Raw genomic sequence first — 23,867 nt, 5'->3', positions numbered from 1 at the left:
TCGTGATTTTAATTATATTTCTAATTGTAGGTGTTGTACTATGTTGCAAATCTTATCAACAGTTGAGATGAAATTAAAATGCTTTGCTAGCTTCACTGTTTGCATTCTGGCCCTGCTTGCCGTTCACAGGCACAACACAGCAACATTCATGATATCATTATTAACACACAATAGCTATTAAGACCCCTTCCACCAAAATGGCTTATATTTCCTTCAACAGGTATCTAATTTCCAGAAGCACAAAGTTACTGACCAGACTGGACTCCTCTTCATCCGTTCAGTCCATTCATCTGGCGAGTAAGAGTTCCCGTCTATTTAACAGGAGCTGATTCGACACATTTTCTTTCTTTTTCTTTCTTTCTTTCTTTCTTTCTTTCTTTCTTTTTTTTTTTTTTTTTTTTTTTTTTTTTTAAGAAAAATCAAGTCAAATAATTAGTAGTTATTATTTTGAAGACCGGGTCAATTATTCGTTGTCTGCCTTCATTTCATTTTTTTTTTCAAAGAGCCACAAAGCTGATTAGTGAGTTTTTCTTAATAAACGAATCTGCTTCCGGGTTACGTCAAATACGTCAACAAACGTCACATCTCCTCGGTTCAGGCGGGCTGGTTGAATGCGCAGAGAGCTCTTTAGTTGGCTGTTCTGTAACCAGCGTAGCATTAGTTAACGCGTTAGTTAGCTATAGTAGACACGTTTCTCTCGGTTAATGATCGGACGCGTCTTAGCATTTGAAATCATCTACAGTTAACGTCACATTAGCTTCTCCAGCAAGCGGACATTAGCTTGTGTTTCTCACTTCAGGCTTCAGCGTTTGCGTAACGTTAGCAGCGAAGCTAATGTCGATGTGGCTGATGTTAGCTGAATAAAAGCGTTATCAGCTCGTACGTTTATCAGTAATGGACCGACCACCAAGGTTTGGAAGCCCCTTTTTAAAACCTAATTCGTGTTTCCAGTTTCCCCGATGTTGCTGTTATGTCTGTTGAATGCTAACACGTTGTTTACTGTTAACTTTACAGGAAGACAAAGGTTGTGAATTACTGTGAAACCAGGGACGTGGATGATGGTGAGAAGCTGCAGTCTCTTAATCTATCAACGCTCTTTATTTACTTCAATAAGATACTGACATGGTTACTGTTTGGTATATGAAAGTAATGTGTGCACATTAAAGCAGCTGTCCCATGGTGACATTTACAGTATCCAGTCATCACTGTTACATTAGCTTACTTCTTAATAGCTAAAGTTAATGCCCATCAGCTTCAAAACAAACAGCCATCAGCTAGAATATAATATCAGAAGAATCATCTGCAAAAGCAGTGAAAGGAGAAGCTTTTTTAATGGTGTCAGTACAGCTCATTTGCAGGAGACTTGTCATAGAAAGGAAGGGGTACACACACACACACACACACACACACACACAAACAGACTTAATCTTGTCTCACCACCAACATATCTTTACCTTCTGTATTCACGTTGTGGCAGATGAGGATTTTGCCTGTGTGAAGGCTCCACCCAGCAAAAAGGCCAGGGAGGATGTGAAACAGCAGCACAAGAAATCATCGAGCTACTCCTCCAGTCAGGAGTCCAACTCACAGTCTGCAGCCAGCCACAAGAGCAGGTAGTGGACAAAATAATATGACACAGTGGAACGTGTTTACACACAAGATGATTGAGGTGGTGGAGATTTCCACGAGCTCCGACTGAGAACAAAAGCAAATCCTCACTGATTTGTGCACAACATCAGTCTGCTCTTCTTTTTCACACGCGAAAGGTTAAAAAAATTTAACCATTTTCTTCAAGGTGGCTGATGAATAAAATAAAAGTTGAAAATCACAATTTAATATTATGCATACAGCGAGTGTAATCCTCCATATTCATTCTGTTTCTCACAGAAGACCTTTGGATGAGAGGCTGCATGTAAGAGATCTAGAAGCAGCCATTACACTGTCCTTGCTCAACAGTGCAGACGGGATGAAGAACCAGTTGAACACCAGCAAAGGTATGCTTTGGCTTAATATTGGAAATCTAGTTGTCTATTCTTAAAGAGTTGTCTGCTTACATTCCTGTAAAATTTCTCCAGGAGATATAAAGAGTGAAGTTCTGGTAGATGAAAACACAGATCCAGCTTCTTTGCACCGGTCCAACTGCAGTGTGGATGGTGCAGTTATGGGTAAATATCTCTTATTTCCTTATGTCCTTAATTTAACCTTGATTGATAAGGATAGAAATATGATTGTCAGCTGATGTAAATTTTTGGTTTTCTTCAGGCCTGGATGAAATCACATCAGAAAAAGAGTCACTTTCCAGACAGAGAAAGGCTGCAGCTAAAGCCACAGAGGAGGCGCGGAAAAGGCTTACAGATGAAGATGAAGACTATGTGCCCAAACTGACACCAGGTTGTCACCCTGTCATCCCCCCCTGAGTATCTGGCTTTATTTCTACGTTGTTCTTCTTCTTGTGTCGGTAAAATGGCAATCCTGCCTTTTCAGGTTCAGAGACCGACGAAGATTTCAGCGAACCCGCTGAGAGCGAAGATGAGGAATTCACAGTGAAGAAAGTCAGCAAAACAAAAAAGAAGGATAAAGTAACCAAGAGTGAGAAGACCAAAAAACCTCCTGCCTCTAAAAAAGAAAAGCCAGCATCCAAACCATCAAAGTCCAAATCACAGGCAGCAGGTATGTTCTCGAAGTTCTTCAGAGAAGATTCTGCCTTTGGCTGCGATTGTAATTTCATCTGGTCATTGTTATGAAATCCACTTTGTCTCTCAGCTGCTTCCACACCAATGAGAAGTCCTCCAACCGCCAAACTTCCACCCAAAAGACCTGCTTCATCCTCCGCAGTGTCCACATCGAAACCTGCATTCTCTCTGAGCCCAACAGGGGGCAGAATACCAAAGTGGACCCCGCCAGGTGCAGTGCGAGCGAGCGTAAATACGAACCTGCAGAGACCGTTCCAGTGTGTTTCAGTAATGTTAAAACCTTTTTCCTGCAGGTCAACTTGGTAAAAGTTCCACTTCAGCCCAGCAGAGTCCAGCAGTGAAGTCTCCAGGTCAGGGTCTGCGGCTGGGCCTGTCCCGCCTTGTCCGAGTCAAACCTCTTCACCCCAGCGTTGCGATTCACTGACTGACTGATTACCCGTCTGTTTTCCTCTAAGCTTCATCACTTATTTTAAAAAGATACCTCTAAATATTCATGTCTGTATTCCTCGATTTGTGCTACATCCCTGAATCCAGATAAGCAGGGATGCTTTGTCAAACGTCTCAAAACATTAGACGTCTTTGTACTCTTTTCAATTCAGTATACATCAAAAGGGATTAACACATGACCATGTTTCTGTTTTACTTATGTTTTACACAGGGTTGTATTTTCACACAGTGCTCTCAACTTTATGACTCGCTCTTCAAGCTATTTTTTCCATACGAGGTAAAAAAAGGTCACGGAAACAGTCTGATGGAATACTTTGTTGACTCTGGTGACAAAAATCATAGATTGTTGCCTTTATCGCATCATTATCAGGACAGTTTTTGTGTCTGTAGGTTCAGATTTCTTCTATTTCTGAGTTTGCGTCTGACATTGTCTGAATTGTTTGAATTGATTTTTTTAACTAGTCTCATAATTTTCTCACACTGTATATTATGTACATAAATATAAAATAAAACATAAAAGCAGTTTCATTTTGTATGCTGTGTCTCCAAGAGGGGTTACACCAGTTTTACCATGAGCTTAAGCTGCTGCTGATGGACTGTGACCTTTATTCAACTACTGTACTGTACAAATTAGGTACTTCAGGCTTTTCTTCTCTACTTCCTCTTCACAATGTTTCAGAAGGTGATATTGTACTTTTTAATTCACTGCAGTGAATTTGTCAGATTTAGTCATTAATCAACTGTTTTGAATTGTTTTGAGAATCATTTCAATCCTTCTCATCCACTCTAAGACATTTTGTTGAGACTGTGTTGTGATGCCAAGTCAGTGTTTATTGTGCAATGTCTGCCTGTGGGCGGATTTTATTAACCAGTAGTTGAGATCAAAAGGAAGGCCGAGTATGAAGAGGGGTGTGGTTTGATCTCCTCTCATGGTCAACAGTTTAAGCAAATTAATTTCCTGGTTCCAGTTTCCAAAATGTGAGATTTGCCGTGTTTCCTTTTAATTTTAATGCATTTTTAATCAGTTTGAGGTTTGGACAATTGGTTAAACGAAACAAACGTGAAGGTGTCACTATGTGCTCTTGGTAAATGTGACTATTTTTAGAGTTTTGACAAAGCAAATGATCGATTAATGGAGAAAATAATCAGATTAATCCATCATGAAAGGAATCGTTAGTTGCAGTTCTGTAGCAGACAAAATAGATGGAAAAGCGCTGCAGCTCAACCAACTACAACAATAAAAGCCTGCTTTTATATTTAAGAGGCCTCTGGAATCGAGCAGTTTGATAAATTCTGCCCATGAAGTCATTAATGTACTTTATAGGAAAGGATTGTGATCTCACGTTCCATCTATTGTTGGTTTGATTGGGTCATATCGGTGCACGCAGCCTGAGGGACTTTGGTTTTTTACCCTGTATAATATCCTCAGCGGCCCTTGCTGTCTTTCTCACATACAACATGCTAATTTAAACACTGAAAGCTGCATCTGTTGTTGCCCATAGTTGAATATTACAGCGCATGCCACATGGTCACAACTGTCGCTGCCTCTTCATCTGTCAATATTAAAGTTAAAAACGAATAAGAACGAACATCAGCATGTCATAAAACCACCACAAGCCTGATTTAAGTCGTCACGGATTAGTGCAATTTTAAAAACAGAAAATACTAAAACTGAAAAAAAAGAAAAAGATTTTGTCCAACATGCTGGACATGCAAGGACATATAGACAAGTAGCTTGTAACACACATCAAGTGTTTTGCCTAAACAAATCAGCACCAATAAAACCTGACTAAATATTCTGTTTTTTCTCCATTTGCATTTGCTTCCTGAGAAATTGCAGCTGGGAGCCGAATGCATGAAGGGATACGAAGGGAGCACGACGTGGATTAAAAGAGCCGTCTGAGATTTGCCCTCATTGAGACAAAAAGTCTGATTCTCCGCAGGATCAAACCTAAAAAAAAAAACCTTGCCAGTTAGCACCTGACCTCTCTGTCAATCCTGTTCCTGTTACCTGCTGAAGAGTTCTGCTGGTTTTCTGTCCTCCCAGGTAACTACAGCTAATAGTTTGCACCTTGCACCTCAGGTGTGCTGCAACGAAGAGGCAGAAGAGTGACAACCAGGGCCGAAAATTTTACTTCCAGCATCAACTTCAGGATATCAGATAACACAGCTATGGTGTGTCAATGTCCGTGACTGTATTTGTGTAATTGTGTGTGTGTGTTTGTGCGTATGTGGGGGGTGGGGAGAAATTAAAGGTAGATGAGTCTTCCTCCTCCCTTTTCTTTCAATGCAAGGTAGAACAAAGTGCATGAAATGCACAGGAGCTCCAGGATGAGACCTGGCTGGATTAAAGGATCACTTCTGCTCTTTGCCGTGGCCGCGGCTCTGTTATACCTCCACTCCATCAAGAGGGAAGTCCATACCCATTCGGAGAGACTCCAGAGGGCCCACCACAACGACTCCATCAGGGGCAAGGGAATGCTCAACAGGATGGACAAGATGGAAGCAGACATCAACAGGCTGCGTGAGTCAAAGTGTCTGTTCAGCAGCTGGTTTTTATCAAAGCATACAATCAGGTTCAACAATGTAAACTTAAGATGAAGGCTTTTTAGACATTTAGGCAATGGTGGAAGAACATTTACGTTTGCGTTTAAGTACTGTACATAAGTATAATTATGAGGTATACTTTTGGAGGCAAATATTCTACATTTCACCACATTTGTCTGACAGCTTTAGTCACAAGTTACTTTGCATGTTCAGAATTTGAATCGCCAAACTGACAAAAGCTGTCAGGTTAATGTAGTGAAACGTGGAATATATGAACGAACGAGGACTGAAAATTTCATCACCTACACTGCGAATCAGTGTAAATGACTGCATTTGTGGCCATGTATTCCTCATGTTGTAGGGACATAAATCTGTGTACACGGTCACACTGTGAGGCCTCGCCTTCCTTATGGGAACAAAACGCAAGTCCCCATAATGTAAATTATTACATTTTAGGTTGAAGACTTGGGTTGAGGTTAAGGTTGGTTAAGGTTAGTCAAGAAATAGTTATATTAGAGTAAGTCTCCAGAAAATGTATGTAAGTCTATGTAATGGTAATGTCCCCAGAAATGATTGAAACGCGTGTGTGTGTGTGTGTGTGTGTGTGTGTGTGTGTGTGTGTGTGTGTGTGTGTGTGTGTGTGTGTGTGTGTGTGCGTGCGTGTGAGAGAGAGTGAGAGAGTGTGTGAGAGAGAGAGCAATAAAAAAATAATAAAATTTATTCGTATTGCACGAATAAACTTTGAACTCTACAGCTCAAAGTGCTTTGTAATAAAGACACCACAAACACTAAGTGTGTCACGTCTCGTCAAAAAGAGGAAGGAGGGGATTTCAAAAGACACAGGTGAACGTGAAAATAAATAGAAAATGGACGTAAAATAAGATGAAGAATAAAACCCACTTGATAATAATCCTAAAAATAAGATAGAATTAAGGATGAAAATGGAGACAATGCATAACAAAAGATAGAAAGTCAAACCACAGAATAATAGAAACAAGGTAAACTGAAAAATAGAGGAAAAAAACATCTGTCAAACAGGCACCTTATCAGGTGGCTGTTTGACAGATGTTTTTTTTTTTTTAATCTTCAGGATGTGAAACAAAACACTGTCACACACCTGCTTTTAAAATGCTGCAGGTACAAGGTCAACACATGAAAGGAGGAACTGGACTCAGTTAGACAGGTGTATGTAGGCGGTGGGGAGAATTAAATCAAATATCTTTTTATTTAAGACTCATTTCCTCTCAGTGGAAGGTAAAACAAAATACATGAAATGCTGGAAATAATAGAATGTATTATTATAGATTAAACCACCCAGCAGTATAAAAGGTTGTTAAAAGTAACACCACCCATAATCCAGTGATGATGATGATATTATTCTGAAATAGGCCAATCTGCATAATGAGTACTTTTTTACTTTTGCTACTTTAAATATATCCTGATGCTAATATTCTTAAGCATAAGAAACGTTTTGAGTGCAGGACTTTTGCTTGTAACAGGGTATTTTTACTTGAGTCTGAATACTTCTATACTTCTTCCATCACTACATGTGACACTACCATAACTCTATGCGTTACATTAACACTCAGCTTGGACTTCTTCCTGAAAAAACAGACTGTGCTTCTGGGACAAAAAAAAAAACAGACTTGTGTATATTTATATTGTTATATTTTTTTTTTAACTTCTTTAATAGCTTATTTTTAGTAGATGTGTTATGCACCAACTTCACCAAAACAAATTCCTCATATGTGTAAAATCGTACTTGGCAGTTAAGTTTTTTTTTATTCTGATTCTGACATTGACCAGCTTCACATTTAACTTCAGTAATTAAAATGCTGTTTGATCAAGTGTCAGTCAGTGATTAAGTGACAAAGTGAAGCAGCAAATCAATTCCGCAAAAATGGACTGAAACGACTGATCTGTAATCAAAATATTCACTGACTAAAATACTTCCACTTTTCAACCCAATTCAATCCAAATTTAACAAGACTGACTTTCAAATCACCAGATCAGCTCATTCACAGTAACAGTGCGCACAGGTGTACCACATTTTCCACATTAACATGTGCTAATCATGGTTTCAGAGCAAACACTGACTTTTGTTTTATGTAAGTAAATGTTTGTTTGACCATCTGCAGTGAAGTGCACTGAGATGAGAAGGATAAACAAACACAGCCACTCTCTTTGTCCACAGTAAACGCTATGAATAAATTTGAGGGGAAGAAGCCGCAGATTGCGGAGGTGAAGAAAGAGAAGAAGGTGGTAAAGAAGCTGTACCCCAACTCGGCCCTGTTCAGCAAGTGGGGTGACGAGCTGTCAGAGGAGGAGCAGAAGGAGGCCGAGAGGATGTTTCAGAGATACGGCTACAACGCCTTCCTCAGTGACAGGCTGCCCCTCAACAGAGAGATCCCGGACACCAGGCCCCCCAGGTGACCTTGACTTCCTGCTCCTGTAGGAACTAATAAACTGCTAATCAACTCCACCTCGTTCCCACTCCGGCATAATCAAGATGGGCTGCTTTATGATGCGTTGGTTTTATGATGAGATTGAGATCCGGGTCCAATGCAAGTTTATTACTATCTAAAACTTCCCTTCATGGTCTGAGAAATCTGTTCAGTTTTGGCCAAATGTTGAGTCAGTTGTGTAACTTTCATACTGATTGAAAGTTGTAAAATTGAATCAATTTCTGGCCAAACTTTTCTGTGTTTGGCATTTCTGATCTTGATTAATCTGTATATTTTGATTGAACATCTTAAATTGTCACTTTGTCTTTTCAGCCTTTTCATTAATAAGATTTGAAGGACAGAAAATGAATTGACAGCAATTTGATAAACAATTAATTGTAAAGTAATGTTTTTAAGCAGAAATGTCAAAAATTATCAGATTCCAGCTTTTCAAATGTGAACGTTCGCTGGTTTTCTTTGTCTTTTGTGATATTTTGCTAAGGAAAGGTGAAAGTCGGACACAACAGGCAACATGAAGATGTTCACCAGGTTTTAATGAAAAACCTTCTCAGATCATTCAAGTAGTTTGTTCAGACACAAGAAGTGCCTTTTTTTTCCTCTCACAGGTGTGCTGAGAAGAAGTACCCACAGGATCTGCCGAACATCAGCGTTGTGTTAATCTACCTGGACGAAGCCATTTCTGTTCTTAAAAGGGCCATCCGCAGCATCATAGACAAGACACCAGCCCGGCTTCTGAAGGAGATCATACTTGTGGATGATCACAGCACCAACGGTAAATGACATTAAAGCCAAGATGAAATGAAGAAAATACCTTTTTAAACCTTCGAGAGCACATCCAAGGTCATGTTGTGCACATTTTTAAATATATATATAAATCTACAACTCAGATACTAAATGTTTCACGACGTAAACTTATTTTTCCTGCAGAGGATTTAATGGAGAAACTGGATGAGTACATCAGCTCCGTCCATGAGGAGCGTCCAGGCCTGGTGAAGAAAGTCAGGCACTCGGAGCAGCTCGGCCTCACCCAGGCCAGACTGTCCGGATGGAAAGCTGCTGTCGGGGACGTGGTAGCCATCTTGGATGCTCACGTAGAAGTTCATGTGCAATGGTCGGTTTGAGTGATCTGAGGTGTCACAGTTCAGTCGTCTTTGAGTGTTGCTTTGTTATGATACACCTGCTGTCACACCTTTTGTTTCTGTTCATGTAGCTTAAGTTAAGCTGTCGCTGTGTGTCCAGGGCAGAACCGCTGTTAGCTCGAATCAAAGAGGACCGGACGGTGATACTGACACCAGTGTTTGACAGGGTGAATTTCGATGACTTGACATTGACTCCCTATGTACCTGCAGCAGATGCCTTTGACTGGGCTCTGTGGTGCATGTATGAGTCCTTCAGGCCTGAGTGGTACGCTTTAAAGGACGCCTCACAGCCTGGCAAGTAAGTTCCCGTCTAAAGAGTCAGTACACCCAAATCACAAAAACACATACTTTCACAGTTGGGAAATATGACTTTTAATTTTCCTCGAGAGCGTTAGCTGTGAAAAGTCTTAATGTGCGCCTCTGTGTCCTCAGGAGCCCCTCCATCATGGGGATTCTCGTAGCTGATCGCAAGTTCTTTGGAGAGATTGGAAGCCTTGATGGAGGAATGAAAATATACGGTGGTGAAAATGTGGAGCTCGGCATCCGGGTAAGATTTTCTTCTTGCACCATCATTGGGTCAAATTTACAATTTGGCCAACACTTAATTACTTATGACCAAATACCTGCAAAATTAATGACTTTCCCATCAGCCTCAGCTGTACTTTGTGTTTGATGCTAGTTAGCAAATATTAGCATTCTAACACTTTAAGCTGGTGAACAATACCGCGTGTTAGCATTTAGCTCAAAGTACAGCCTCACAGAGATGCTAGCATGGTTGTGGGCTATTTTTTTGTTTTGTTTTGTTTTGTTTTTAACTGTTTTGTCCTTTGCTTTTTGTTGACTTTCTGTGTATCTTTGTTGGTGATTTGTGCAGGATGTTTATCTGTCCTTTGTCTAATGCATGATGGGACAGTGATAAATAATGGAACATTTAGCTTTGTATTGTTGAGCATTAGAGTGCAGACAGCATGTGGCCTTGGGCTGCTTTGTACAGTATGTTTCCTTGTGCAGTGTTAACTTTTGCTAGAAATAAGATAATTGCATACAGTATGTGTGTTAAATACCCTTAAAATATACTTTTTAGAAATATTTGCCCTTTGCATTTGCCAGGTGTGGCTATGTGGAGGAAGCGTAGAAGTTATACCTTGTTCTAAAATTGCCCACATTGAACGGGCCAGAAAGCCTTACCTCCCAGACCTGAGCGTAATGATGAAACGTAATGCACTGAGGGTGGCAGAGGTGTGGCTGGATGAGTACAAACACAATGTCAACATTGCCTGGAACCTTCCCATAGAGGTAAGGGCTTATGCTGAAGTACTTCTACTGATTAGGCATCCTAAAAGGGTGTTATAGAGGATATGAGTAATAAAACATTGTGATTCATCTCAGTGATTAAAACATTTTTATGTCCTTTCTTACCATGTGATGTTTCCAACAGAATCATGGGATAGACATTGGGGATGTGTCTGAGAGGAAAAAGCTGAGAGAGAAGCTGAATTGCAAACCTTTTAAGTGGTATATAGATAATGTTTACCCCATGCTGGACCCTCTGCATGACCTGCTAGGTTATGGAGGGGTGAGTAGAACATTCATTGATATATAAAGGTGGTGCACTGCAGGTTTAAGATTTGCTGACAAATCCCAAGTAAACCAACAATAGTAATAAAAAAAAAAGAATACCCACTTACTTTAGGTGCATTCTGGCCTATGTTGTGCCACTCTTTCTAATGGATGCTTTAAAGGCTTACCTTCGATTTGTGCTTCTGTTGGCAGCTGATAAATGACCTGAAACCAGACCTCTGTGTTGACCAAGGTCCAATGCCTGGAAGCACACCCATTCTGTATGGCTGCCACTACTACTCACCTCAGGTATGCCCAGAGATTCACTGCATACACAGACTGTGATATTTCTTGTTTTTTTTGTGAATAATTATTCTTCTTCTCTTGGGTAGCACTGTTATTATCGCTCCAATGGGGAAATCTACGTCGGCGGAATCAAATCTCACAAGTACAACAGCAACCGCTGTCTGGTGGACCCCGGCACTGGCGTCTACCCGGGACTGTACGAGTGCAAAGTCGCCCAGCAGAAGAAGTTCCACATGCTGTGGGATTTTAAACAAGTAAATATCACAGTTTTAAAATATGAATCGACACCACAGACAGCATTTTGTCTGAAAAAGAGATGTGCTTTATTGTTGTGTTGTATTTTATTCCCAGAAAGGACCGATCCAGAACAGAGACACAAAGAGATGTCTGGAAATTGCGGTGGGTCAAGACGGTTATTACAAGCTTGTTGTTCAGCAGTGCACTGCTCAGAGCTGGAAGATCCAAAATGTCATCAAAGACCTTTGAAAGATGTGGGCAGAGGACAGAGGGCAGGATAACAAATGAGACACTGCTGCACAAAAACTCCATCTCATGTTAGAGAGATGGAGTCTGACTGCTGGTCTGTGGAGGAACAGTGGATCACTGAGAGGAAGTGATCATTTTTGTTTAATTCTTGTTTTTTAATTTCGAGACAAATTATGAATTATTATTGGTTTTCAATTCAAAAATGTCCTGGTGAATATTAGTGTTATTATTTTTGGTTGAAATTCCTTTTTATGATGAACGAATGGCTGTCATTTCTTCTTTATATTCCCCAGAAAACACTGAATAAGTTGTGAATCACTTTTCCCATCAGCAGGCTACTTTATTGTAAAGTTCCTTTGTAGTTTTTCCAAGAAAAGGAAAAATAGTTCAGAAACCCCAAACACAGCATCTACCTTCCTATGTCAGACCAGATCTATTACTCCTTTCAACCTATCCATTACAGACAACAGACGTTCCAGTGAAGTGTGGTTAACTGAATTTGAATTGTTTAAATAATGGCCGTTGTTTGCTTTGCTTTGTTTGCTTTTGTTTTGTTGTATTATGTACAGACATAATATAAATAAAAGTCAAACAGGATCTGCTGTGGTTTGACTGTCATGACTGATCAAAGATGAAGGCGTCCCATTTGTTCTGCCACATGGCATAACCCGTGTCCTTCAGAGGAGCCGGCAGGGAGCTATACCTGCAGGAAGACAAAGCTTTTAGTGAGAATGAACTCATACCATTGTGGGGTTCATCAGAGTCTATTACTATGAATTTACTTGGCTAAAAACATCCATATTTTACACCATGTTCTTAACAGCTATCAAAGCCCACTGTAAGCTTTTAACTTTCTACAGGCTTGAATTACCATTCATTTCAGATATCAGCTGAGACTCTGAAACTTATTTGAGAGGTAATTCATCACAAAAATCAACATTTTGTCACATGGTTCATGTAAGAAGCTACATTATTGTTGTGCTGTAACAGTTTCAAGCAGGAATCCCTTTGAATTTCTCCTTGGTGGTGCTTTCAAAGACAAATAAGCGAATATGGACATTCTGTAAAAGATAATGACTTCTTGGTTCTTTCTTGGAATAAAGATTTGGCTGTTCTGGGGTCTGTTTCATGAAAGCGTTTTTTATGTTGTCAACAAATCCAGAACAAATGTTAATGTTACTCAAAGAGGAGTAAATCATGCAATTGCTGGAGACTATTTTCAGCAGTGGATTAACATACAGTTTGGTTGGGTTTCAGTGATTGTGGGATAAAATAAATTACAGTGGCTAATGAAGGAACATGTCACCCAGTGCAAGTGTGACTTATTAATGTGTTTTTGGACAATAATGGAGCTCTGTGGCACAGAGGAATAAGATATATGCATCTTTGGATACAGAGCCAATACATGTTAGTTGGATCAATTTCACAGGATTTGTTGCAAATAAGAAAAACAATATCATCAGACAATCTAAAAAACATACTTAGTAAAGTCTGTCATTTTAGTTAAAAGGCAAAAACATAAAAAGAAATGAAATCAGCTGATTCTCACCGGATAGAATTCACAGCCAGCTCTTTCAGAGTGCCCAGGTTTGCTTTTAACCCTCCGATGCCGACGAAGGCTTCATAGAAGTCGTAGGAGAGGCCTGTGGTGCCGAACAGAGACGGGTCGTCCGAGCTGATCACCATCGGATGGCCCTCAGACATCAGCACAGCTGCAGGGTGGTTCCGAAGGTCCGATACCAGCTTCAGCACCTGAGGGTCAAAGGTCGAACACTTCATGTACGAAGACTGGCACACGTACTGAATCCAAATGTCCGGACTTCACTGCACATGCAGACTATCAGGCTTAACAGGTCCAAGACGTCCACAGAGTGCCTCAAGCAGACTTTCTGAGGGCTTCCACAGAGTCTGCATGAGCTTCAGATTTCACCAGATTTAATATGACAATGTTGAAAAATGTGGATTTGTTTGCTACATTTTGCAAAGTCAGACAGGCAAAGGTTCATCTTTTTCCATCTGAGGATCCTGAGCTGAGGGTCTTATTCCCAGCACACTCTGCTGATATCTATTATAGCTACTACATAATGCAGCATCTTGACATGATGACAGTGAACGCCTCATACGATGTACAACAAAAGTCCAAGGAGGAAATTTGGATTGGGAAATATTAATTTGTACTGTGCCAGGGACGATAGGTTATCTGACCTGGTTTGAGATGGGGCACAGCTCCACAGCCACGTTTCTTTTCCTAGAAAGCTCCTTGGCGAGTGGATGGTGTGCCAAAGCGTAGCCGTGCCCGATGCGTGTGGTGTTGAACAGAAGGGCGTCAAGAATGTTTTGATCCACATCAGTGCCTTCATCGTCTACAAACACACACAGAGGAACCAATGTGCCTTTGAACAGATTTTTAAAAAACATGCTTTTTTGTAAATAATGCTTTTGATTGACGCACCTGTCTCCCCTGCATGAAAGAAATACGGCAGCGTGACACCCAGTTCAGCTGGCAGTGAAAGTGCTTCCCTGAAGTACCAAAGAGTCCTCCCGCCGTCCTCCCTGCCGACCTTCAAACCATCATGTTAGCTCAAGGAAAACCAAATTCAACTCTCGCAACAAACAAGAGAAATCATTTCAAGAACAAGAAAGATCACTTCTTACCATGTCAAATCCCGCAACAACGTCTGGGAAGTCCTTCTGCAGCTGAATGGCCTCTTTCACAGCTGCTTTGACCTCAGATACACCCAGAGCCCTGAAACAATCAGCAGCCATTATTAAAAAAAAGACGTTGACGTGATGAGATGCCTGTCTATGCCTAGCTTTCAGACAGTCCTGACAAACAACCATATTTGCAAGAAGCCTCATACAAACACTGAGAGAAAGGTACTTAGCAGGGACACACACACTGATATTACTACTACTACTACTTACTATTGTTGTCTGTAACAAGGTACTTCCCCCGGCATGGGATGAATAAAGTTTTATCTTATCTTAATTTAATAAAGCAAAATTCGTTTAAAGGGCTTTTTGTGTGGCATTTTAAAGTTGGGGAAACAGATTAAAAAAGACTCTACCGCCATGCTAGAAGCTCTGTGAGGCTGTTCTTAGGCACTGCGGTGTTTTGAGCTGCATGCTAATGCCAGCATGCTAACATGCTCACAATGCTAATGCTAATGAGGTATAATGTCTATCACTGTCACTGTCTTAGTTTTGCATGTTAGCATGCTAATTTTTTCTAATTAGCGCTAAACAGAAAATATACTTGAGGCTTACGGGAATGTCAGTTTTGAATGGACACGAGAAAAATTTGACCTGATGATGGCGCTAGATGAAGCCCTGGATCCTACAGTTCCCATGACGCAATGCAATAGTATACTGTGTTCACATGTTGAGTAGTACTACATTGGTGGAGTATCCTTTAATAACTGTAATAACTTCCATTCCCAGTAAACAGGAAACAAAGAATTAAGAGATAATTTGATTAATTATACAAATAAAATTAACCATATTTTTTTCCACACAGGGACACAGAGCTGGTTTAACTTGTATGGATTTTCTGTTCAAGTAATTCAAAGAGCAACCATCTTATTTTGTTACTGAATATGAAAAGATGTTATATTAAATTATACAGTACATTTCTTCAAATACTGTATTGTTGTACTTCATACATATCAATATTTCAGAGGGAAATATTTCAGCTACATTGCTATGGATACAGTATACAGTATTTCTTTTACTTTTTGCTCATAACGTTGGTAGGATTTTGAATGCAGGACATTTATTGTAACAGAGGATTTTTTTTTTTTTTTTTAACTGTCTTGTTATTTCTTCCCTGTAGAGATGCTTTGAACATACTGTTGTCTGTGATGTTTTTTGTACATACATACCTGTGTACAGAAATTATGATACGAGCCCCGAGAAAGTCCGGATGATCTGCTGTAAACTTCTTAGTAACCTCTTGAAACATTTTCAGAGTCCAGACCTTATCGTGAATGGTTCCATCCAGCTCATACGTCTGAAATACACCAACAGGTTTGGTTAGATTTGAAAATCGAACATTTGTGTTACGTCCACAGTCCAGAGAGCTCTTTTGAGGAGGCTGGAGTTGGGGATCAGGTGTGAACGAGCAAGCGAACACAAACCCTCGAGAGGCCGCTCCTCAGTTCCAGATACATGACGTTGTCAAGAAGAAGCTCCCTGAGACCCTCGTAGAAGTAATCCCTCAGCACGGGGGCATGGGTGATTAGTCCAGCAGCTGCGATGAAAGCCTTCTCAAACTTCTCCCACACAACATCTTGGCTTGGGTACTCACCATCTGGATCCTCAGTGAACAGCGTGAGGTGCTGCATTAAACTGAAAAAGACCCCAAAACAGTTATTCTGGCCTAAGCTCTCCTGTTATATCTTGACTTGAAATGGTGTCTCACTCTACCTATTATCAAAGCCTGTCGGGTCTCCTATCCTGGTTCGAAAAGTCTCAAGCAGCTGCCAGTAGAAGCAGTCCCATTGTGGGAAGGGCTGGCGGTTGGAGAACAGGAAGCGGACCGAGTTGTCCCACGTGAAGCAGATGTAGCAGTGCGGCCTGTAGGTGACGTTTTTCACCAGCCATTCAGCGCTGACCAGAGAGGATGTGTGGATGTGGAGGGCTGCACCTGTCCCCACAACAGCAGCACAGAACCTCAGACTGATGCACCGAACATAGACCAAGACTTAAAATGAAGATCAAGGTTTCTACTGGCTGCGACCATGGACGGATTACGAGACAACGGGGCCCCGACCCGTCCCACAGAGGAGCAGGTGATGTGGCCGTGCTGTTTGTAGTATCTTGCATCTTTGTAGTTTGTGTCTTTGTGGTCAATTAATGTGTTTGTAGTCCACTTACATCAATTTGTAGTTGTGTAGTTTTATAGTTGATTTGTATCTTTTTGTTGTCATTTGTTTCTTTGTAGTTGTTTGTGTCTTTTCATTTCGTTTCTGTGTAGTTTTGCATTTCTCTGTGGTTGGTTTATGTACCTTTGTACTTATTTTTTCCTATAATCACTTTGTATCTCTTTTTAGTCATTGTGTAACTTTGAAGTTGTTTTGTGTCTCTTTTACAATTTATAATATATGATTTTACTTCTGTTAATTGGAGCTGCATCAATTAGTTGATTAGCTGTCAACAATTTTGCAATTTTTAAGAAAGAAAATGTCAAAATTCTCTGACTCCAGCTTCTTAAATGTGAATATTTTCTGGTGTCTTCACTCAATGACTGTGAACTGAATGTCTTTACATTGTGGACAAAGCAAGACATTTGAGGACATCATCTTGGTCTTTGAGTGGTAGAAATGTCTCTAATGTTAAGACATTTTAATACAACCTTACTGTAGCAACAGTTTGCTGTGCAGATATAATATCAAAAACAAGAATAAAGAAACGCAAATACTAGATTAGATTTGACTGGAGGCCCTGACCCCTTGGGGACCCGTGTCGGTCCATTTTTACTTGCAACATCACCTTTAGGCATCTTCTGCAGCAGTTTGAAGATGGAGCTCTTCTCGATGAGAGGCTTCGCTTTGAAGAAATGGACAGCAGGGGGGAAGAGTGTGGCAGTCATCTCTTTCTCCTTCAGCTGATGGAGGTAAGCGTCCAGCTTCTGCTCGGCCGGCGTCAGCGCCATTCGGCCTCCCGTCTGTCTGGATGCCTCCTGACGCATCAGCAGGTCCCTCTGAGCGGGGTCGGGCATCCCTTCAGTCACTCTTACAAACCACAGAAGGGGCACATATGTGACCACAGCCTGGCAGATTGAGATCACCATGTCCTTATGTGCCACAGGAGGGTGCTAGAACATGATCACAGACCCTCCACAGGAGCAGGAGTGCTGTATGTATTCGCTGCTGTAAAGAAAGAAAAAGAACAAAGATACACCCTGTGAGACATGAACTAATGTCATTTAAGCCCCTCTGCCTCGGCGGAGGGGTCAGTGTAGTGCTGCCAATTAAGTGAGGAGGTAAACTTGTTTTAATGTCATTAAATGATAACGTGCTTCTCAGCTCACAGTGATGACAAAGCCCATTCAGCAGCCTGACCGTGATAGCTTTGCTTTCCGACTCAAAAATAAGCAACAAAAAAGTGAAGGAAATCGACAAACAACCCCCAGATCTTTCACACAAACTAAACAAATAAGTGAAAAACCTTAAAGGTAAATCTAGCTACTTTAAAAGATAAAATACTCACGAGCAGGAGGGAGCTCCTGGCGTCCTGTGTCTCCGCTCAGCCGTCTCCCAGAAGACTTGGCTTGTTTTCCACAACAGCTTCCGCTATCAGTCTAGCATGTCAGCAAAATCCTCGGAGCAACTGGATAATTGGAGCATTTTTGTCTGACAAACACCATGTGATAAACTAATGAAAAAAGCATGAATGGCCAGTGTTGCAAAATAAACGTAAAAAAATGTACGTTGCCCTACAGTGAGGACATTGTGCGAATCACACCGAGCTGAGACGTGATACTAATGATTTCAGTTTAATTAGGTTTTACATTTCCACAATATAACATTTTCAGACACAATCAAAAAAAAAAGAAAAAGAAAAGAACAATAACAACAACCACACATACGTATAATTTAATCTGAAACCTCATATACATACAGTGCACACTCTGGAATGATAACCCCCCCTCGTTTAATTCATGGCAGAATGATGTACGGTCGATGCAACAGCAATAAATTAACTCTCAGGTCATGTGCAGCCTTCGGTTTAGTTTCTTGGATGCTGTGTTTTTCTCTGATTGGTTGGAGCAGACACCCATTAGCAACACAATGCCCCATGCAACTTAATAATACTTAATGTGGGGTAGAGGTTAATGAAGTGGGAAAACCGTGACGCAGTTGCTATGTTTGTCACAGAAACTGATCCAATCAGAGGACAAGCTGTCAAACATTCAGCCAATCCGCCGACCCGGCCATCTTTAAACAGTGTGAACCAGGACCCTCGAAAGGGAAGCAGCAGAGTAAACCAGTCATTACAGCTGTTACAGCGCACATCTGTAATGTTGAGCTGCAGCGTCCATCATGTCCATTAATGCACGGAAAAATACAGCAATACACAACAACAATGCGCCTCGTTTGCATCGGAAATTCGTTTCACAGACAGAGGAATGACGTCTTTTCATATGACAAAATAAAAAATAAAAGGAGGGTTTTTCTCTAACACAGCACAGCTACTCAGTCCATAAACTTGCGGTTTGGGTTGGCGCCAAAGAGAGCCACTCGGATTTCAGGCATCATCTGCAAACACAAACACAGGGTTTGTAAGAGGAGCTGCTGATTATCGTCTCCACTAATCACTTCATCAATAAAATGTCCGAAATAGTTTAAAAAGAAAAGGCCCATACAATTTAAGTGACATTTAAGAGGCTGGAGCTGGTGAAGGTTTGGTGGTTTTACTTGAAAAATTGCTAAAAATCGCTTAAAACAGCTGCTGATTATTTCTGTCTCGATCGACTAATCAACTGACTAATCTTTCATTTCAGCTCTATGCAGCGACAGAACTGCAGAAATACGAGGAAAGTCAAACATCCAAACATTTAAGGGACTGGATCTTTTCTTTTTATTCAACTCCTAAACGCAAAATATGACACGATATCAGAATTTAAGTAAATGTGATTTAAAATTTGTGAATAAATGTCAATTAGAATCATGTTTAATACCATAAAAACAACCTAAAGTGAAGAATAAATGAGAGAGACAAACACGTAAATACCCACAAAGCATCTGTCACTCCATCTTGTGACAGTAGGTTCAGGAAACATGAGAGCTGCACTAATCTCATTTTGTCAAGTCTGTTAACAATTGCACTCATTCAGGTGACAAATAATTCAATTTAGGCCAATAATGGTTTGTTACTCATAAAAGCCATTGATGACCATTGATGGCCTTTTGAACCTTACTTAACACGGAAACTCTCTTTTTAAAGAGTTCCCACAAATCAAAAAAAAGGAGCCAACACACACACACATCACAAACTCAATCTATCAAACTAAAAACTATTAAACAATAGATTAATGAGACGAGTGCTTCCATATTCTGATAAGTCTCAGCCTGCTGTAGCTGCACATGTGCAGCATATTTACAGGGATGTGACTACTGCGTCTTCTCTCAGCTGTCAGTTAACGGTTATCAGCTGTCTCTACGTCCTACCTGCTGAGCCATGAGGTCCAGTCTGCTCTCCAGGGTGTTGGACACCTTGATCTTCCCATCACCGTTATAGAGCTCGATGCCTCCAGAGCTGAAAAAAAAAGAAAAGTCTTCAGGAGTTCATTCAAACGCGGTGACGTTTGACTCGTGTTTAGAAATGTGACGCTGCTTACATGTCCGAGGGGATGAAGTTGTCCTGGTCGATGCGGACCTCCAGGTTGGTCTTCACTGCTGCTTTATATATGGGAATATTCCTCTGGATGGAAGCCTGAAAGGGTCACAGTACAATCTGAATTTAGGTGTCACTTACTTCCCTGAGCTTCGTGGCACTCGACGGCCTCTCCTCAATCCACAGTGGCTTGGATTGTACCCATTGTCACTAATTTACTCACCTGTACCAGCTGCACGTCCTGTTTGCGGCAGCGAATAGTCACTTTGGGCTCCAGAAGCTGATAGAATCCCTGATGTGAGACATTATGAAAAGGTTATCATAGTGTTCACTTTATGTTAAAATTGCCTTATCTTATTGCATATGTCCACCATAAGAGCAACGCCTCTCTGTTTAATACAATTCAACATCAGCAAACACTGCAGCCTGAACCAACCTGCAGCATCAGTCCGTCCATCAGAGCCGGGTACCTGGCTGCGTCTTTAGCTACATTAGTGAGCCGCTGGCGGGCCTCATTCAGCATTTCCTGAAGGCACAAACACACACACAGCATTTTTATTATTATTCGCAAACAGTAAAAACACAGTCCACCTCTACATGACGGCGTGATGACAAGACGATGTGCGGCTGCTCACTGAGATCATATCATCGCGGGCCTTCAGCACCTTCAGCCGAGCCTGGTTCATCAGGTTTGACATCTGACTGTGAAGCAGACAAATGACACACGCACATTGAGTCATTTTGGATCCCAAAGTGTTTGTTAGCATGGAAACACTGGAGACTGTTTGGGGCAGGTTACAAAAGAGTCACTGTGGGATGAAGACACTTTATAAAATTAGGGGAACTGTGGACAGACATTTCTTTGTTCTTAAAAAGGCCACATTAAGGAAGGGAGGACTCCATGTGTCATGTGAATTCTCGCCATGACTCACATTTTCTTCTGCTGCTCGATCTGCTTCTCTTTCTTCTCGTAGTACTCCATTATCTTCAGCCTCTGAGTCTGGACCAGGCGGCCCTTCTCGATGTTGAACTCTTCTTCCGCCTGCAGGAGGAGACACAGTTCAGTCCTCCGTCACCGCAGCGTTTGTGTGAATCCTGCTCACATCAAAGGTCCCTTCGAAAGGCCTCATTTGGGATTTACGTCATAAACCCACTTTGTTTTGCACTACTGTTATCAGTGATAATACACGCTCATATTATCCATTTCATGTGGTGCGACACCTTTACGTCTCGTGCAGTTTTAAGTTTTAGATTTATATTTTCCACACTGGACTGTACATATTGTGCATACTGTTCTTTCTATGCAACAGTATTTCTTAAGTGTAATTCAACTTGGTCGTTTTCTCATAAGAATATTGGCAAAAGTATTTTTATGGGCAGTAGTATTTTTAGAATCTGTACATGATGCACATAGTTGATTTTCCATTCTATAGTCTTGTACACTTTGTTATCTCCTGCATACTTTTTTTTATCTCGGCCCTTCGGTGCCACTGTGTTTGCTTTCTGTAATACTTGCTGGCTGTATTGACTTAATTTCCCCGGCGTGGGGTCAATAAAGCCTTATCTTATCTTATCTTATCTTATCCTATACCAATTTAAAGAATCAAATTGGATGTATAATGAAATAGGTTTTAGAGGATAATAAAAAACTATTGTTGTACTATAAGATAATAACTTTATTGCCTCGTAGACATACAGTATGTTCTGTAACTAAAGGTAATGTTGAAGCTGCTTGATGACATGATCGTCAGCCTTATATAAATATTATTTTAACACGGCTTCCATATAAATATGTTTGAAGGGCCAGTCTGTAAGACTTAGGGGGAGCTATAATATAATGTTTTCATTAGTGCATAATCACCTGAAAATAAGGATCAGTGATTGTGTTACCTTTGAATGAGCTTTTTGTATCCACAGAGGGAGCAGGTGCACCACCAACTTCTACAGGAGCTCAGAATGGACAAACCAAACTCTGACTTTCTTTCGCCTACATGTTTGGAAAAGCAAGCGAGGGGGCTTCACCTGCCTGCAATCTGCAACCTCACCACTAGATGTCACTGAATCCAACACACTGATATAACCATATTTGTACTTAGAGTACTTTTAGTTCCCCTAATGACGAGATTAAAAATGGTATTTTACAACATTGTACTCAAACAGTCTGATGCCACCTGGAAAGATCTCGTTCATGTGGAATCAGTGTCTATTATGTCTGACAATGAGGATTTCTGCGTGTTTGACCATGTTTGTAATGTATGTCTTTTCTCTTGTTGCGACCCAACCTGTTTAAATAAAGAATTAAAGGAACAGTGACACATCTGATGGGGGCACTGCAATAAAGTTGACACTAAAATGCCATAAGTCACAGGCCTGATTTTGATCAAATCTGGAGAAAAGGCATGCTGACGCTATGTTGTTGTTGTGTTTTTTCTGCAATATATTAAAGACACAGCCCTCAGACTAACCCGAGTCCAGTGAGTCCTGTCATCTCTCTACTGTTGACTCACTCATAAAAAGGCAGAAAGTGTCCAAAAACTACAAATGAAATCATCCATTCTGTTCACCGTCTGCGCCGCCGTGTGACTTTACCTTTGCATCGATTTCTTCTGCCTTCTCATTGGCCTCCTGTTCAATGAAGGCCATCATGTGCTTGATCTGCAAACAGGAAGAAAGACACGTTCACGATCTCCTCCCCCATGTTTTTAGGGTTTTATTGTGAAGGGTGAACTGAGAGTATTGTCATCTCTCTCCCAGAGAAACCTGGAGACGATTCCTCACCCTGCTGTGAGCTGACTGTCACTACAGTGAGGAATGTTTTTGTCCATTTTACCAAAGCTCATAAGACACAGCTGACTTCTGCAGCTTTGCCTCAGGCCTGCTGGAGGTTATTTTCATTGTTTGCTAACATTTCCCATTGAGGGGTCCAGACAGTGGCTCACTCACTCCCAGTTCCTCATCAGGCCTGGCATGTGTTCATCATGTGACCATTAGGAAATATGACCCTCCACATCTCAGCCATGGCATCCACACAACACCGGCTTCAAAATGGCAGCTTTGTTTGCTATAACTTACATCATTATGTACAAAACCAGCAGTCAGAAACAGCCTAAGTGTTTTAGCTAGCTTATGTTTACTTCGATGCTAACACACTGCAGCTATCTCAATGTCATCCTCCTCGACACACAAACCTCGACAACTTATGGCTCCTAGAAACATTTCTCAGTGTTGTAATAAGACGGTTAGCAACGTCAAAAGTCCTTCATCAGTAACCGAAGACGAACAGCTGAATGGTGTCATTTTTGAAGGTTAAAACGGTTCGCTACCTGCTTCTGTACGTCGGCATCGCTGAGCGCCATGGTCGCTGCTGTCAAAGATCCGCGGGGCCTGCGAGGAAAAAAGAGCAAAAAACAGCAAAAATAAAACCACTGAGGGATAAAAGAGACTTTCGTTAAGCACAAGAAGGTTTTAACGCTTCAGTTTCAGCTTCAAATCGACGGTTATTTACCCGGAAACCACAGACGAAGAGGTTTGAATTAATCGCCGCAGTCGTGACTCGTAAAGATGTCTGTAGCGGATCAGCTGATTTGCAATGTCACATGATGTTTACTTCCGGTTGAGCAGCCAATCAGGGGCGAGAATAAGAGACGCTCTTATCCTTATGTGGAAAAAAAGAAACTAGGAATATTGTCTACTGTATTATACGTCTCTTTTACTTATACTGCATATCAATATTTGCAGTCAATATACTGAAAATTAATTGAAGTCATTTTAGATGGAAAAAAATGCAAACTTTATCACCGTATTGTCTTTTTTTTTTTTTGCATTGTTTTAGTTTTATTTGGCTTCTTCTTTTCCCTTAAAAACTGCTATATAAGTTTGAATTTATC

General features: G+C 40.9%; 4 protein-coding genes across 4 annotated transcripts; 2 read left to right on the top strand and 2 right to left on the bottom strand.

The window, feature by feature from the left end:
* Positions 1–617: 617 nt before the first annotated feature.
* rad51ap1 (RAD51 associated protein 1) lies at positions 618–3,637 on the top strand. Its single transcript, XM_070992359.1, has 9 exons — positions 618–911; positions 1,015–1,061; positions 1,478–1,613; positions 1,888–1,994; positions 2,076–2,165; positions 2,263–2,391; positions 2,485–2,670; positions 2,764–2,904; positions 2,987–3,637. Exons 1-9 carry the CDS (start codon positions 895–897, stop codon positions 3,115–3,117), a joined length of 984 nt encoding a protein of 327 aa, XP_070848460.1. The 5' UTR covers positions 618–894; the 3' UTR covers positions 3,118–3,637.
* A 1,816-nt stretch (positions 3,638–5,453) lies between these two features.
* LOC139350576 (probable polypeptide N-acetylgalactosaminyltransferase 8) lies at positions 5,454–11,643 on the top strand. Its single transcript, XM_070992051.1, has 11 exons — positions 5,454–5,664; positions 7,882–8,116; positions 8,758–8,924; positions 9,080–9,263; positions 9,392–9,589; positions 9,724–9,838; positions 10,402–10,587; positions 10,730–10,867; positions 11,065–11,160; positions 11,244–11,411; positions 11,509–11,643. Exons 1-11 carry the CDS (start codon positions 5,454–5,456, stop codon positions 11,641–11,643), a joined length of 1,833 nt encoding a protein of 610 aa, XP_070848152.1.
* ada2b (adenosine deaminase 2b) lies at positions 11,461–17,923 on the bottom strand. The gene is made up of 10 exons (XM_070992052.1): positions 17,854–17,923; positions 17,134–17,513; positions 16,069–16,288; positions 15,780–15,990; positions 15,525–15,652; positions 14,299–14,389; positions 14,096–14,204; positions 13,849–14,006; positions 13,193–13,395; positions 11,461–12,346 (listed from the first exon to the last, which is right to left on the bottom strand). Exons 2-10 carry the CDS (start codon positions 17,432–17,434, stop codon positions 12,259–12,261), a joined length of 1,509 nt encoding a protein of 502 aa, XP_070848153.1. The 5' UTR covers positions 17,435–17,513; positions 17,854–17,923; the 3' UTR covers positions 11,461–12,258.
* A 200-nt stretch (positions 17,924–18,123) lies between these two features.
* atp6v1e1b (ATPase H+ transporting V1 subunit E1b) lies at positions 18,124–23,562 on the bottom strand. The gene is made up of 10 exons (XM_070992113.1): positions 23,486–23,562; positions 23,304–23,364; positions 22,570–22,635; positions 20,913–21,022; positions 20,616–20,682; positions 20,417–20,506; positions 20,204–20,272; positions 19,985–20,079; positions 19,815–19,902; positions 18,124–18,902 (listed from the first exon to the last, which is right to left on the bottom strand). The coding sequence occupies exons 2-10, from the start codon at positions 23,334–23,336 to the stop codon at positions 18,840–18,842; spliced, it is 681 nt and encodes a 226-aa protein (XP_070848214.1). The 5' UTR covers positions 23,337–23,364; positions 23,486–23,562; the 3' UTR covers positions 18,124–18,839.
* Positions 23,563–23,867: the final 305 nt, after the last annotated feature.

The sequence above is a fragment of the Chaetodon trifascialis genome, chromosome 22 (assembly GCF_039877785.1).
Source record: "Chaetodon trifascialis isolate fChaTrf1 chromosome 22, fChaTrf1.hap1, whole genome shotgun sequence".
NCBI classification, from domain to species: domain Eukaryota; kingdom Metazoa; phylum Chordata; class Actinopteri; order Chaetodontiformes; family Chaetodontidae; genus Chaetodon; species Chaetodon trifascialis.
This window is presented reverse-complemented; position numbering and strand designations above follow the sequence as displayed.

Bases quoted from the DNA above. Each gene is read 5' to 3' on its own strand.
- ada2b (XM_070992052.1), bottom strand. From the start codon at position 17,434: ATGGTGATCTCAATCTGCCAGGCTGTGGTCACATATGTGCCCCTTCTG. The intron at 16,289-17,133 runs GTGATGTTGCAA...TTGTGGGGACAG, and splicing joins GCTGCAGAAGATGCCTAAAG to GTGCAGCCCTCCACATCCAC. The intron at 14,007-14,095 runs GTGCGTCAATCA...GTGTGTTTGTAG, and splicing joins CTTTCATGCAGGGGAGACAG to ACGATGAAGGCACTGATGTG.
- LOC139350576 (XM_070992051.1), top strand. From the start codon at position 5,454: ATGCACAGGAGCTCCAGGATGAGACCTGGCTGGATTAAAGGATCACTT. The intron at 5,665-7,881 runs GTGAGTCAAAGT...CTTTGTCCACAG, and splicing joins AGCAGACATCAACAGGCTGC to TAAACGCTATGAATAAATTT. The intron at 8,117-8,757 runs GTGACCTTGACT...TTCCTCTCACAG, and splicing joins CCGGACACCAGGCCCCCCAG to GTGTGCTGAGAAGAAGTACC.
- atp6v1e1b (XM_070992113.1), bottom strand. From the start codon at position 23,336: ATGGCGCTCAGCGATGCCGACGTACAGAAGCAG. The intron at 20,507-20,615 runs GTGAGCAGCCGC...TTGTGCCTTCAG, and splicing joins CCCGCGATGATATGATCTCA to GAAATGCTGAATGAGGCCCG. The intron at 20,273-20,416 runs GTTGGTTCAGGC...GTCTCACATCAG, and splicing joins TGGACGGACTGATGCTGCAG to GGATTCTATCAGCTTCTGGA.
- rad51ap1 (XM_070992359.1), top strand. The intron at 1,995-2,075 runs GTATGCTTTGGC...AAATTTCTCCAG, and splicing joins CCAGTTGAACACCAGCAAAG to GAGATATAAAGAGTGAAGTT. The intron at 2,166-2,262 runs GTAAATATCTCT...GGTTTTCTTCAG, and splicing joins TGTGGATGGTGCAGTTATGG to GCCTGGATGAAATCACATCA.